Genomic DNA, 16,245 nt, shown 5'->3' with positions numbered 1-16,245 from the left:
ACAAATAACGTGTCAATTGAAAGTCAGGATCTCTCTTGCATATTCTTGACTATGCCAGGCGCTATTCAGTGTTATACTGTCTGCCAAAGAGTGTATATACCTTATGTGAAAGGGCACGAAACAAATATTGTAAATCCACGATGAGGTTTTCACTCTACAACGGTGTGCGCTGATATGAAACTTCCTGGCGGATTAAAACTGTGTACCGGACAGAAACTCGAACTCGGGGCCTTTGCCGGCCGTTGGGGTCGAGCGGTTCTAGGGGCTTCAGTCGGGAACCGCTCGACCGCTACGGTCGTAGGTTCGAATCCTGCCTCGGGCATGGATGTGTGTGACGTCCTTAGGTTAGTTATGTTTCAGTAGTTCTAGGTTCTAGGGGACTCATGACCTCAGATGTTAAGTCCCATAGTGCTCAGAGCCATTCGGGACCTTTGCCTTTTGCGGGCAAGTGCTCTACCAACTGAGCGACCCAAGCACGACCTAGGACCCGTCCTCACATTTCAATTCTACCAGGACCTCGTCTCCTGCCTTCCAGACTTCACAGAAGCTCTTCTGCGAACCTTGCAGAACTTGCACTCCCAGATGAAAGGATATTGCAGACATGGCTTAGACACACCCCGAGGAATGTTTCCTGAATAATATTTCCTCTCTGCAGCGGAGTGTGCGCTGATATGAAACTTCCTGGCTGATTAAAACTGTCTGCCGAACCCGAGTTCGAGTCTCGGTCCGGCACACAGGTTAATATTGTAAATGTTCAAGTTTTGTCTTGAATTAATGTTTCAGTGAGCTTATGAAGTATTCACTTTATAAGCTGTGAATAGTATTTGTACTTTTAAATGTATGCAGCTTAACTATAGGCACATTTCGTTAGTTTGTCTACTTAAATGAGGTAGTGGTGAATAGATATCCAGGATCGCTGGGTGCTCAGATAGAAAAAGTTCAGGCGTTACAGAATCACATTTCAGTTGTTGTTGTTATTGGCGGAACATTGATCACGGTTATACACACTCATGCTGATAGGTTTTTGCCACTTTCTCGTATATTTCCATGCGCGAAAGACTACTTTTTAGTTATGTAAGAATACTTTGTAGTTACACGGATCATTGTCTGTGACAAGTTCCGTACAGCATAAAGTAGACTAAATTTTGACAGCCATAAATTACCGAGATATCCAGCGGATGTTAGTGAGACGAAATAGCTAGAATAAAAAGTGGTTGGTTGTCATCGTGTAACCCGTCTGAAGCGTGGACGGAGGCAGGCAGTTTGTGAGAAACAGCTAGCTGGTGACAGGACGGGATTCATTAATCACCGCCCTGCCAGAGAGAAGGGGTAATTAAATTAAAAACAAGGGCTCGTTACGTACACACACACACACACACACACACACACACACACACACACACGCACGCACACATATACAAGACGAGACCGACAAGCAACGAGGGCGGAAGAGGAAAATGGGAGGCTAAGTGGAAGAGGAGATGAAAGTACAAAGAGTGATGCATGGGGTTGGGTGAGTAGCTAGGCGTGGCTATGAAAGCGGAAACGCCGGGGATACGTCAGCCTCCCACTGAAGAGTTCCATACACGATCATTTCATCCATCATGACTCATCTTTTTATTCTCTTCTCCTTCTTGCCCTTAGGCATTCCAGTTTTACTTCCTAACATTTTGTTCCTGTTGTGTACATAGTTCCACGTCGTCAGCGTGTACACAACTTTCCCACTAGAGCACGCCCCGTTAAGCACAACAGTGCAGGCGCAGCGCTCGTCTGTCTCCGCACTTTGAGATGGCGCTGCCATAGAGACGGACTAAATTCCACGTATTAATATGTAACACAGCCAATGAGATTGCTGCTAACGTAGAACCTTTTCTCCTTGCGGATCACACATGCACAGTGATACATGAATGCACGAGGTATTATAACAAGTGTACAGATCTCCGATTAGTCAGTCTGCATTTTCCTGCATCAGTCTGTACCAGTCTGCATTATTCTGTACCAGTCTGTACGAGTTCTACATTTGTCTGTACCAGTATATATTCAAGTTTCAGTCTACGCCTAATAAGATTACCATATTCCTGTACATAACCATGAAGAGAAATGTATAGACACTTTTGTCAAGTTTCAGAGATATATGTGAGAATAAGATTAACGTACCAATACCAAAGGAACTTCAGATTGTCAATTGTAAATAGCATCCAGAACCAAGTTAAGGAATTTTTATGATTTTTATTATTTTAATAAATGTGTGTGAAAATTAATCAAGTTCTGTTTCAAGTTGGTCACCGTCAATCTGCTACTCTAAGCGTGCAAGTGGCATTTCTGTGATCTGACCTAACGGCAGAAGATAAACATGCCACTATAAGACCACGAGACATATTGCTGACACTCGCCTACTTTGTTAGAGTGACAAGTCAAATAATCTGATGGTGTGTGTACTGAAGGTCTTACAGTATGCACACCACAGTTCCTCTTTCCTTTTCTTCCAGTATTCCTTCACTGTCTCACTATTTTTTTTCTCTCCTCAGACAATTCTGTGGCAATTTTCGTTTTGCATCTGCCTTTGAACCGTACGAGTTTTAAAAATTTTATTAAAAATCTCTCTTTCCTATACTTGTTCGTCTGCTGTGTCATTCCTTTCTTAATATTTCCTAACCTCTTAACTCTTGGTGGTTGTTAATTTCTTTCTCTTTAACGTATTAAGTGAATATTTGTTGTTGTTGTTGTTGTTGGTGGTGTCTGTTTGCAACCTGTAAGCGCGCAAGTAACGAGCAGCCCTTAGTGGCTCCCCATCACAATTTTATATCTTAAATATCTTTGTGACTAACGGCCTTTTGGCATATTTATTATTTTATAAATGACATATAAGTATCGCCAGTCTTTCACGATGATTCTGTACTTATACTCCGTATCATATGTTTTTAGTCATAATTCTGTGACCATGTTATATAGTCCATTCTTTGATTCTGAGGAAGACACTCCTAGCAGTGTTGAAACCCGGTTAATTCGTTAAAAATGGTGACCGAGGGCTGTTTTCTTTCAATTGTGTCGTATTAAGTGAATTTACTGTCATTAATTCGGGAGATGTGTAAAAAATGTAGGAATCTCCTCTTCGGCATTGTTTAGCATGCGTTTCCTGTGTTACGATAAATTGCTTCTTAATATTCAAATTCAAACTCCCGATTATAGAATGTTCTTAGTTGGGGTTCAGAGGTTTTTGATCTGAGGAGATGAGTAAATTCAGTTGCTGGTCATCTATTGACTTCAACGTTATGATAACTTATGAGATGGCCATTAATATAACAAAGGGCTCCAGTGCCAGAAAGTTATCCTTGACTGATGATCAGCTCAAAATAGGCAGCTTAAAAAGATACTTCTGTGCGCTTTCTACTAATTTATACAAAGCTTTTGCTGCTGGAAAGCTAAGTGGGCATTTTACGAAAATTTAAAGGAATTTATCGGTTGTTGTTTACTATATGACTACGTCTATCTTCTGGATGAAGTGAGTATCATTTTACATGACACATCCCTGCACCTTTAGGACGAGAATCAATATTAATTACCGGGTGCGGAAAATACGGTTGTGTCCTGTTTCATTCCCTGGGTTAGCCTAGATATCACACAGCAGTTCAATAAATCGGTACTTTATTCTTGAAAGTTATCTAGGGTTCGAATAACCAGGTTTTATGAAAATTCATCTATCTATAGATCAACATGGCTGCTCGGCAAATCTCACTTAAGTGTCTGGCGGAGGGTTCACAGAACCACCCTCACAATAATTCTCTATTATTCCAATTTCGAACAGAACGTACAGCTATATCTTTCCGTTCGAGCTTTGATTTCCGTTACTTTATTATGATGATCGTTTCTCCCTTCTTGCCGGCCGCAGTGACCGAGCGGTTCTAGGCGCTACAGTCTGGAACCGCGCGACCGCTACGGTCGCAGGGTCGAATCCTGCCTCGGGCATGGATGTATGTAATCTCCTTAGATTAGTTTGGTTTAAGTAGTTCTACGTTCTAGGGGACTGATGACCTCAGAAGTTAAGACCCATAGAGCCCAGAGCCATTTGAACCATCTCCCTACGTAAGTCGGCGTAAACAATATATTTTCGCATTCGGAAGAGAAACTTGGTGATTGGAATTTCGTGAGAAGTTTCCGCCTCAACGATAAACTCCTACAAAACGTCCACCCCAATTCGTGTATCAGGTCCCTGACACTCTCTCCCCTATTTCGCGGTAATACAAAATATGCTACTTTCTTTAAATTTTTTCGATGTATTCTCCTATCGATGTGATCTCCTATCTGGTAAGGATCCCATACCGCGCAGCAGTATTCTAAAAGAGGACGGACAAGCGTAGTGTAGGTAGTCTCCTTAGTAGGTCTGTTACATTTTCTAAGTGTTATGCCAATGAAACACAATCTTTCGTTCGCCTTCCCCACAACATTTTCCCTGAGTTCTTTCCAATGTAAGTTGTTCGTATTGTAATACCTAGGTCTTTAATTTCACTTAGGGCCTTCAGGTTTGAGTGATTTATCGTGCAACCGACGTTCAACGGATTCCTTTTGGCGGTCAGGTGCATGACCTCACACTTTTCGTTATTTAGCGTCAATTGCCAATTTTCGTGTCTTACAGATATTTTTTCTACATCGTTTTGCAATTTGTTTTCATCTTCTGATGACTTTACTAGACGATAAACGACAGCATCGTCTGCAAACAACCTAAGACGGCTGGTCACCTTGTCTCCCATATCGTTTATAAAGATAAGGAACAGCAAAGGGCGTGTAACACTACCTTGGGAAACACCAGAAATCACTTCTGCTTTACTCGATGACATTTCGTCAGTTTTGTACAAACTGTAACGTCTCTGATAGGAAATCACGAATCGAGTCACATAGCTGAGGCGATATTCCATAAGCACGCAATTTCACTACAAGCCGCTTGTGTGGTACTGTGTCAAAAGCCTTTCGAAAATCCAGAAAGACGGAATCAATCTGAAATCCCTTGTCAATAGCACACAACACTTCATGCGTGTAAAGAACTTGTTGTTTTTCACAAGAACCATGTTTTCTACATCGATGTTGACTGTGTGTCAGTAGATCGTTTTCTTCATGGTAATTCATAATGTTCCAACACAATATGAGAGTTGCTGGTACTTTCTACTGCAATTCATTTAAGGGGGAGCCGGCCGGAGTGGCCGTGAGGTTCTAGGCGCTACAGTCTGGAGCCGAGCGACCGCTACGGTCGCAGGATCGAATCCTGTCTCGGGCATGGATGTGTGTGATGTCCTTAGGTTAGTTAGGTTTCATTAGTTCTAAGTTCTAGGCGACTGATGACCTCAGAGGTTAAGTCCCATAGTGCTCAGAGCCATTTGAACCATTTAATGGGGGGGGGGGGGGTAGGACGTCAAATGGGCCGACCTGGAGTAGGAGAGGCACCACAGGACATTTTATTTTCTACTGTCTACACTTTTAGAAATAAATTCATAAAACTTTGTCACCATGACCAGGAATGATTCAGGATTCACACTCAAAGCAGTGGAAATGCAAAAACATAACAAAATATATTTTTTTACGATATGAAATTTCACCATTACTGTTGGCTGCATTTGTTGCTGTAGGTACATTTTTCTTCACAAGTAAGAGAGATTCTTTGATGAATTTTTGCACAGCGTACAAACCATACTTACAGGTGTATGAAACTCTAGAATTTTCCAAATCTATTAAAAACTGTGGTAAAGATTGAGATAATTAACTACAAAATTTGATTTTTTTCTAAAAAAAATTTAAAGCGTAACAGTTCATTCATTTTTTCATAAATTAAATAGATTCTAGAGTTTTAGACACCTGTAAGTATGGTTTGTATGCTGTGCAAAATTCTTCGAACAGTCTCTCTTACTTATGAAGAAAAGTGTAACTATAGCAACAAATGCAGCCAATTGTAAGTGAAAGAATGATGAAATTTCACATGCAAAAAAAATTATTTTCTTATATTTTAGAACTTCTGCTGCTACGAGTGTGAATCCTGAATCCTTCCTGGTCGTGCTGACGAAGTTTTATGAATTTACTTGTAAAAGTATAGACAGTGGGAATTAAAATGTCCTGTGGTGCCTCTCCTGCTCCAAGTCGGTCCGTTTGATGTCCTACCGCCCTTAAGTAAGTGATACAAGCAGGAAGAAGAGACATTATATCCCAACATCACTTAAATTATGGAACACTCTATAGCTGACCTCTGATCGCTGAGCTAGATAGGACAGCAAGCTGATGAGGTTCGAGGGTTTCCCATCAGCAGGGAAGAGGAGATGGAAGCCACACTGCGCGATGGGGGAGAGGTTTCATCTGTGTTGTTTTCCTGCTGAAGGTGCCAGAAGTCCGAGGTCCGATCAGCAGCATTGCCAAGCATTTCCCAGGGAAGAGGCTGCGCCACTGATAACATTGAGAGCTAGCCGACTGCTGTCTGCGCCCGGAACAGTCCACGCTCGAAATGGCCGAGTGGCAGATAACATCTGAACGTCGCGCAGTGACGCAACAAAGGCGACGCCATTGTCGCCGGCGCCCGCCAGTGCTGCTATCTGGCGGCGCGACGCTGCTGCCATCTCGCGGCGCTTGGTCACCTTTTTCTGTCTCCCCTCCCTCACTTTCAGCCGATAGATTCCTTTATGACGTCACGTCCGCTACGGAGGGCGCCGCCGTGAAAGGAGCGACCGTCCGAGAGAGCTAACTGAAGCTCTTTGTGTCTCTTCTCATCCTTCTAGAAGTTTCTGCACCGTGCTTTCTTTCTACAAGAGCACCAACCGGATTGCTTATTTCGCAGAACTCGTTCCCGATTTCGAGATTTCCAGCGTGTTATCTGCGTGCAAGCGGTATTTCGTTATCATTTACAGTAGCCTGCCCTTTGATGATCCAGACAAAATGGCGCATCCCCTCGTCTGCTTTATAAAAGTCACACACTGCATTGTTTTGTCCGATAAAACAGCATCTCGTAGGACTAGGGTGCGGCGACTGCAGAACTGTTCCTGTAAACAAACGAAAAATTAATTACATAAGTTTACTTTTCTTAGCTGATAACTGAGCAAGCAGTAAGGGAAACAAAAGAAAAATTCGGAGTAGGTATTAAAATCCATGGAGAAGAAATAAAAACTTTGAGGTTCGCCGATGACATTGTAATTCTGTCAGAAACAGCAAAAGGCTTGGAAGAGCACTTGAACGGAATGGGCAGTATCTTGAAGGGAGGATAGAAGATGAACATCAACAAAAGCAAAACGAGGATAATGGAATGTAGTCGAATTAAGTCAGTTGATGATGAGGGAATTAGATTAGGAAACGAGACACTTAAAGTAGTAAAGGAGTTTTGCTATTTGGGGAGCAAAATAACGGATGATGGTCGAAGTAGAGAGGATTAAAATGTAGACTGTCAATGGCAAGGAAAGTGTTTCTGAAGCAATTTGTTAACACCGAGTATAGATTTAAGTGTCAGTAAGTCGTTTCTGAAAGTATTTGTATGGAGTGAAACCATGTATGGCAGTGAAACATGGACGATAAATAGTTTGGACAAGAAGAGAATAGAAGCTTCGGAAATGTGGAGCTACAGAAGAATGCTGAAGATTAGATGGGTAGATCTCATAACTAATGAGGAGGTATTGAATAGGATTGGGGAGAAGAGGAGTTTGTGGCACAACTTGACCAGAAGAAGGGATCGGTGGGTAGTGGACGTTCTGAGGCAGCAAGGGATCACCAATTTAGTATTGGAGGGCAGCGTGGAGGGTAAAATTCGTAGAGGGAGACCAAGAGCTGGGTACACTAAACAGATTCAGAAGGATGTAGACTGCAGTAGATACTGGGAGATGAAGAAGGTTGCACAGGACAGAGTACCATGGAGAGCTCCATCAAACCAGTCTCAGGACTGAAGACCACAACAACAACAACAACAACGGAAACACCAAATTTATAATCCAGTGGTCCTGAATCGTACGAGATACCTCTTCGAGACATTATGTAATAAAGTCCAGATTTCTGCTATTGCATTTTAATGATCTGTTTGTCATGGATCCAGTTTGCCTAGAATTTCATCTTCTGGCCTTCTGCAAAAAATTAAATATTTTTTTTTAATTTTATCGTAACGTTAGTTAATCAGTATAAGATATCGAGGGCATACTAGAATGAGCGAACGGAACTTCCAAAACATTTTTTTTTTAATCATAAGATGCTTAGTCAGTATAAGATATCGAGAGCACACGGGAATTAGCGAAAACAGGCCATCTACATTATTCACCCACCTAAGGAAATATAACCGTTCGCAGAACGAATGGAGTTAGCAATGAAAATATTTACACGTATTACCTAAAGATTTAACAGTCAACATGCTCGAGAAGACAGAAATTTAAATAGACACAAATAATGCTCAGATGACATTTTAAATGAACAAACTGATTTAAAACATAAACATTTCATACGCATCATAGTAGCTGTAACCATATAGCATCTTTAACCTATTGCGACAACTATCAATCTGGTAACAGGAGCACATCACAAAGCAGCTTATAGCAAAAGACTCCCAAACCTACAACACATTGTAATACAATAAAGGGACCACTGATGATATATGGACATAAGTACCATATACCTCAAAATATGAGTAACCAACATTATAATAAAATAAAGAATGTTGAGTAACTTTCGCAGATGATTTGAAGATGGCGTCCTACGCGAAATTTGTCCATCGCAATAAATACATCATTAAACATTTGTAGCAGCAATTTTCATTTTATTACATAATATCTCAAAAATGGTCAGATTCCAAAAACGCTGCTTGAGTACTAATAATTTCACTAATTTCTTTGTTAAAGAAAGTTATACACATAAAAGTCACAGAAACTTTGTACGTTACAGAGCTTCTGTAAAGTTTGGAAGGTAGGAGACGAGGTACTGGCGGAAGTAAAGCTGTGAAGACGCGGCCTGACTCGTGCTTGGGCAGCTAAGTTGGTAGAGCACTTGCCCACGAAAGGCAAATGTTCCGAGTTCGAGTCTCGGTCTGGCACACAGTTTTAATCTGCCAAGAAGTTTCATATCAGCGCACACTCCGCTGCATAGTGAAAATCTCATTCTTGAAACATCCCCCAGGCTGTGGCTAAGCCATGTCTCCGCCAGATCCTCTTTTTTCAGGAGTGCTAGTCCTGCAAGGTTCTCAGGAGAGCTTCTGTAGAGTTCGGAAGGTAGGAGACGAGGTACTGGCGGAAGTAAAGCTGTGAGGACGGAGCGTGAGTCGTGCTTGGGTAGCTCAGTTGCTGCCGGCATGGTAGCTCAGCGTGTTCGGGCAGAGGGTTAGGTGCCTTCTGTAATAAAAAAATAATAAAATAAAAAGGCAAGGAATCTGGAAGAAGAGACAAACATCAGAATTATATAAATACACAGACAAGATTACAGATACAATAAGGAGAAGAAGAATGCAGTTCTACGGACATATCAACAGGATGAATGAAAACAGAATTTCAAAGCGAATTCTTGAAGTCATAAAGTCAGGCAGGGGAAAAACAAAATGGATAAAAGAAGTTGAAGAGGACCTCAGGCAAGCACACATAACAGTAAACGATGCAGAAAATAGAACTGAATTCAGGAACATCATTAAAGAACATAAATTTGACACCACAACACAGAAGAGACCAGGATGCAAATGGACAGCGGAGCGAAAGAAACAACACAGTGAACAGATGAGGAAAATTTGGGCTCAGAAGAAACATAAACAATCGTCATAAAGGAATTCAAGTTCAAACGCTCTCTTAAATGGGAATAATCGAAAATAATAATAATAATAATAAAATAAAAAAACACTGAGTTAATCGATCAACAACGAACTTAAACGGGTGTCCTACGACGTCCATCCCGAGCAGATAAAGCGAACAAAAATTAGACTAAAAAAAAGAAAAGTTGGTAGAGCACTTGCCCACGAAAGGCAAAGGTCCCGAGTTCGAGTCACGGTCCGGCACACAGTTTTAATCTGCTAGGAAGTTTCATATCAGTGAACACTCCGCTGCAGAGTGAAAATCTCATTCTATAAATCATTTCGTTTATGTGCCTCTGTTACCAATAACAATGAATGAACTGAGACTCGCATAACAGCAGCTGTGGAAGCTGTAACTCAAGCCATGCTCGTTGCAGCCTGGGAACAATTTGAATAATGCATTGACATATGCAGTGCATCTCAAGGGGGGCCTTTTTGAATACCTATGAAAAGGTATGAAAAAAACTGTTTAAGTTTCTCCTTCATCAAAAAACAAAATCATTGTGTATGTTTGTTAGTTTCAGAAATATTGGGGTCCCAAATCGGACGATTCTTTTTGATACACCAAATATTAAGGCTGTGGTTGTAGTAGAGGATATTTCATACAGTTGCAACTTCAAAATTAATTTCTAGGAAAGGAGCATGAACGTGTTGCTGCTTGTAACTATGACCCCCCTCCAAAGAGATTCTAACCCGCGGTAGGTTAAGCGTTTACCCGAGATGGTAGATGGTAAAGGAGGAACATCAAGAAAATAATGAACAGCAGCTACTCAGATGTTAAGCGAAATGATGAAAATCGCTGGGGTCGCCGAAGACGGCGGTAGTTAGAGAGAAGGGAAATTAATTTTCATATTTCTCACTTTACGATCGGACCGGCGCCAGCGAAAGAGAACCGTGCGACGTAATTTCGCGGGCGTTACGCGAGATAGGGTTGTGTCGTAACACGGCAGTCGTAATGCGAGAGGGAGGGAGAGGGGTTGGGCGTGACACCGCTTTTTCTGAGAGTGGGGGAAAGGGTGGGTGGTGAGGAAGGAGCGAGAGAGGAATGAGAGAGAGAGAGAGAGAGAGAGAGAGAGAGAGAGGGAGGGAGGGAGGGAGGGAGGAGGTAAACATCGTTGATGTCACCTGGGCTGCGGTTTCTCTGCGGTCGCCCAGTTTTCGCGGCCAGAATTGGGGTCGTGATAGGGCTCGTTACGTCAGCTGCATTGTCCCAGCCTGCGATTGCTTCGAGAGGACGATTCTCCAGCGTAAGACCTTTCGCACGGTACGCTAAGCTTTCCTATTACAGACGCAATTACAGGGGCCTTAAAAGACACACGCACAGACAAAAGCTCAGATATAAAGAGAAGCGAAACAGAGACTGTTTTCTTCTCTTTAAATTGCGTATTCCATCACGTAGTACGAAAGCCATTCAAGATTTAACAAACAATAGCCAGGTATGGGAAAAATCGACCGATTAAAACCGATATCTCTATTTTAGTTCTGAATAACCGTTATTTTTCGATATTTGTTTGGTCGCGGTTGTGAAAGGTTTCTTTTCATTTTCGTACTAATAAAAGGGTAACAACAGTTGCACATCAATTTTTCAGACCAGCAGTACTAAAATTTTTGGTATTTAAATGAAACTTTACTTGTTTCTTAAAAAAATGGTTATTCCTTAAATTTCCAATGCTGTGGAACTGTCAGTTGTATTGCACAACCTGCCTTTGAGGTTAGCCGATGACATTGTAATTCTGTCGGAGACAGCAAAGGACCTGGAAGAGCAGTTGAACGGAATGGTCGGTGTCTTAAAAGGAGGATATTAGATGAACATCAACAAAAGCAAAACGAGGATAATGGAATGTAGTCGAATTAGATCACGTGATACTGATGGAATTAGATTAGGAAATGAGACATTCAAAGTAGTAGATGAGTTTTGCTATTTGGGCAGCGAAGTAACTAACTAATGATGCTCGAAATAGTAGGATATGGCCAGGGAAGAGTTTCTGAAGAAGAGAAAGTTGTGAACTTCGAGAATAGATTTAAGTGTTAGGAAGTCTTTTCTAGAGTGTTTGTGCGGAGTGTAGCCGTGCATGGAAGTGAAAGACAAGAAGAGGATGGGAGCTTTCGACATGCGGTGCTATAGAAGAATGCCGATGATTAGATAGGTAGATAACGTAACGAATGAGGAGGCACTGAATAGACATACAACACTGTTCATCTTGTTAGTTTCTTTTAAAAAAGCGCATTCATATATTGAAATTCTTAATTTAATTACACTGATAATTTCCAGTTCGGTTTCTGCTTAATCGTTAGGAAGGGCTTCGGCTGGTGGCGACCCTGTAATTTTTAAATTTATAGTTGTCCTTGTGAGGTGGCTTAACCAGAAATTGTGCACAAGGGCAACATCTGCATTATTCTTGCCACATAAAGTACGTGGAGCCTTGGCTAGGATCCGTTTACAGTTCTACATACATACTTTACATACCTGTAGGTTCGACCCTCCCCATGAACCATGGACCTTGCCGTTGGTGGGGAGGTTTGCGTGCCTCAGCGATACAGATAGCCGTACCGTGGGTACAACCACAACGGAGGGGTATCTGTTGAGAGGCCAGACAAACGTGTGGTTCCTGAAGAGGGGCAGCAGCCTTTTCAGTAGTTGCAGGGGCAACAGTCTGGATGATTGACTGATCTGGCCTTCTAACATTAACCAAAACGGCCTTGCTGTGCTGCTACTGCAAACGGTTGAAAGCAAGGGGAACTACAGCCGTAATTTTTCCCGAGGGCATGTAGCTTTACTGTATGGTTAAATGATGATGGTGTCCTCTTGGGTAAAATATTCTGGAGGTAAAATAGTCCCCCATTCAGATCTCCGGGCGGGGACTACTCAAGAGGACGTTGTAATCAGGAGAAAGAAAACTGGCGTTCTACAGGTCGGGGCATGGAATGTCAGATCCCTTAATCGGGCAGGTAGGATAGAAAATTTAGATACTGCCTACAGGAAAATTAAAGAGACCTTTGGAGAAAAGAGAACCACTTGCATGGATATCAAAAGCTCAACTAAAACCCCAGTTCAAAGCAAAGAAGGGAAAGCAGAAAGGTGGAAGGAGTATATAGAGAGTCTATACAAGGGCGATGTCCTTGAGGAAAATATTATGGAAATAGAAGAGGATGTAGATGAAGATGAAATGGGAGATATGATACTGCATGAAGAGTTTGACAGAGCGCTGAAAGAGTCGAAACCAGGCCCGAGGAGTAGGCAACATTCCATTAGGACTACTGACGGCCTTGGGAGAGCCAGTCCTGACAAAACTCTACCATCTGGTGAGCAAGATGTATGAGACAGGCGAAATACCCTCAGACTTCAAGAAGAATATAATAATTGCAATCCCAAAGAAAGCAGGTGTTGACAGATGTGAAAATTACCGAACTATCAGTTTAATAAGTCACAGCTGCAAAATACTAACGCTAATTCTTTACAGACGAATGGAAAAACTAGTAGAAGCCGATCTTGGGGAAGATCAGTTTGGATTCCGTAGAAATATTGGAATACGTGAGGCAATACTGACCCTACGGCTTATCTTGGAAGCTAGATTAAGGAGAGGCAAACCTACCTTTCTAGCATTTGTAGACTTAGAGAAAGCTTTTGACAATGTTGACTGGAATACTCTCTTTCAAATTCTGAAGGTGGCAGGGGTAAAATACAGGGAGCGAAAGGCTATTTACAATTTGCATAGAAACCAAATTGCAGTTATAAGAGTTGAGGGGCATGAAAGGGAAGCAGTGGTTGCGAAGGGAGTGAGACAGGGTTGTAGCCTCTCCCTGATGTTATTCAATCTGTATATTGAGCAAGCAGTGAAGGAAACAAATGAAAAATTTGGAGTAGGTATTAAAATCCACGGAGAAGAAATAAAAACTTTGAGGTTCGCCGATGACATTGTAATTCTGTCAGAGACAGCAAAGGTCTTGGAAGAGCAGTTGTACGGAATGGATAGTGTCTTGAAGGGAGAACATAAGATGAACATTAACAAAAGCAAATTGAGGATAATGAAATGTAGTCGAATTTAGTCGGGTGATGTTGAGGGTTTTAGATTAGGAAATGAGACACTTAAAGTAGTAAAGGAGCTTTGCTATTTGTGGAGCAAAATAACTGATACTGGTCGAAGTAGAGAAGACGTCAAATGTAGACTGCCAATGGCAAGGAAAGCGTTTCTGAAGAAGAGAAATTTGTTAACATCCAGTATAGATTTGAGTGTCAGGAAGTCGTTTCTGAAAGTATTTATACGGAGTGTAGCCATATATGGAAGTGAAACGTGGACGGTTAATAGTTCGGACAAGAAGACTAGGTGGGTAGATCAGCTAAGTAATGAGGAGGTATTGAATAGAATGGGGGGAGAAGAGAAGTTTGTGACACAACTTGACTAGAAGAAGGGATCGGTTGGTAGGACATGTTCTGAGGCATCAAGGGATCACCAGTTTAGTATTGGAGGGCAGCGTGGAGGGTAAAAATCGTAGTGGGAGACCAAGAGATGAATACACCAAGCAGATTCAGATCGATGTAGGTTGCAGTAGGTACTGGGAGATGAAGAAGCTTGCGCAGGATAGAGTAGCATGGAGAGCTGCATCAAACCAGTCTCATGACTGAAGACCACAACAACAACATGTTCGACCAACACGCAAGTTTCCCACAGATGCGTGTATGGATAGAAGGCGATGTTGTTTTCGAGAAACATTATTGAGAAAATTTAGAGAACCGGAATATGAAGATGGATGCAGGACGATTCTATTGACAACGACATACATTGCACATAACGAGCACAAAGATAAGGTATGAGAAATTAGGACTCATGTGGAGGTCTATTGACCTCGCACTATGTGCAAGTGAAACAGGAGAGGAAGCTTCTAGCTGTACTACAGAGTATCGTCCGCCGAGCACCGTGTGGTGGCTTGTGGAATATATGTGTATACGTAGATGTATGTTACTGTGCTTACATTTTCCTCCCTGTTGTGTGTCCCTCTCTTTCTATTGCCCTTATGTACAATTTTTTTAGTCAGTTTTTTATATAATTTCACTGTCGGCATTGCTTGACACGTATTTTTCACAAAACTTGATCTGAGCAGGCTCTTACATTTTCGTCAGTAATGTCGAGGTGCTTTGTTCTGGTGCTGTTCAATCGTTCATCCTTTGCCTTACAACACAACTGAATCTACTACTGTACTGCCTTGAAGTGTGGATACCTGTCACTACCAAGTTCTTCTTGGAACAAATAGTTCACTATGGCCTTCCTTCTTCCGGCAGGACGCTCGACATTCACATAGAGGGCATCGGACTGGACCTGCTCGACAACATCCTCGCCGACATCGTGACTGGGCTCTTCCATGACGTCATCCTCGACGCCATCGAGGACAAAGCTCGTGAGGTCATTGAGAATGCGTTGGATGGACTGAGTATGAAGACGCTGTTGCCTTTCGTGAGCCGACTCATCATCAACCACCGCTCCCACCTGTAGAGGGCAACAACAGTCACTGACAGAGACGCCTGGCATCTAGCCTTCCCTGCAGTGCAGCACCTAATCCTGGCTGCGTTAGTCACCACTACATATTCGTGCTGTTGTGGTGTAGCCTGTATTATACCAACCTCTCTACTCTGTCAACATTCCTTTTCACTACTCTACACTTTGTCCAAATTTCAAAAGGAAAATAAACCTTATCTTCAAAGCATTAAGGGCACTCATTTAAAATAGATTTTTGTATTAGTATTTATTTCAAAACATCCACGAATTATTCCTATTCTGGTCTTAAATGGGATCATATACAATGTAATGGAAAGCACAGACATGGTGTTCCTATACGAGTTATACCTTGTAAAAGGTAGACTAAACACATCCATATTGTTTTATTTATCTATTTGTTAATAAGATTGATGGCTGGTCTGGCTCATTAAACTTTTTTTTTACCCACATCACGCAACATACAGCTGAGCTTACAAACTCTTTGTATATACCTGCACAAGCACCAGTAAAAAACTAGAACTCAAGACATTTGGGATATCTTTCCTGATTCAGAGCCTTTAAGCAGGGCAGGATGTCAAATGGGCCGACTTGGAGCAGGAGAGGCGCCACAGGACATTTTAGTTTCCACTGTCTTTATAAGTAAATTCATAAAACTCCACTGTCTTTTACAAGTAAATTCATAAAACTTTGTCAACATGACCAGCAAGGATTCAGGATTCACGCTCATAGCAGTGGAAGTTCAAACACATAAAAAATAATTTCTTTAAATGTGAAATTTCATCATTTCTTAACTTACTATCGGCTGCATTTGTGGCTATAAGTAAACTTTTCTTCATAAGCAAGAGAGATTCTTCGATGAATTTCGTATAGCATACATACTACACTTTCAGGTGAATGAAAATCTAGAATTTTCCAAATCTATTAAAAACTGTGGTAAAATTGTGGTAATCAACAATAAAAATTGAGTTTTTTCTAAAA

At 41.7% G+C, this 16,245-nt stretch overlaps 1 protein-coding gene across 1 annotated transcript in view; it reads left to right on the top strand.

Annotated features, from left to right (window-relative positions):
• The window catches only part of LOC126109835 (uncharacterized), an 85,328-nt gene extending 69,831 nt beyond the window's left edge, over positions 1-15,497 (top strand). Inside the window, exon 5 of the mRNA XM_049914894.1 lies at positions 15,054-15,497. Coding sequence (XP_049770851.1) covers positions 15,054-15,264 — 211 coding nt within the window. The 3' untranslated portion in view covers positions 15,265-15,497. The remainder of the gene's footprint in view (positions 1-15,053) is intronic.
• Positions 15,498-16,245: the final 748 nt, after the last annotated feature.

This window comes from Schistocerca cancellata, chromosome 12, assembly GCF_023864275.1.
Source record: "Schistocerca cancellata isolate TAMUIC-IGC-003103 chromosome 12, iqSchCanc2.1, whole genome shotgun sequence".
Taxonomy (NCBI): Eukaryota; Metazoa; Arthropoda; class Insecta; order Orthoptera; family Acrididae; genus Schistocerca; species Schistocerca cancellata.
The sequence above is the reverse complement of the archived record's forward strand: the minus strand, read 5'-3'. Positions and strand labels throughout refer to the sequence as shown.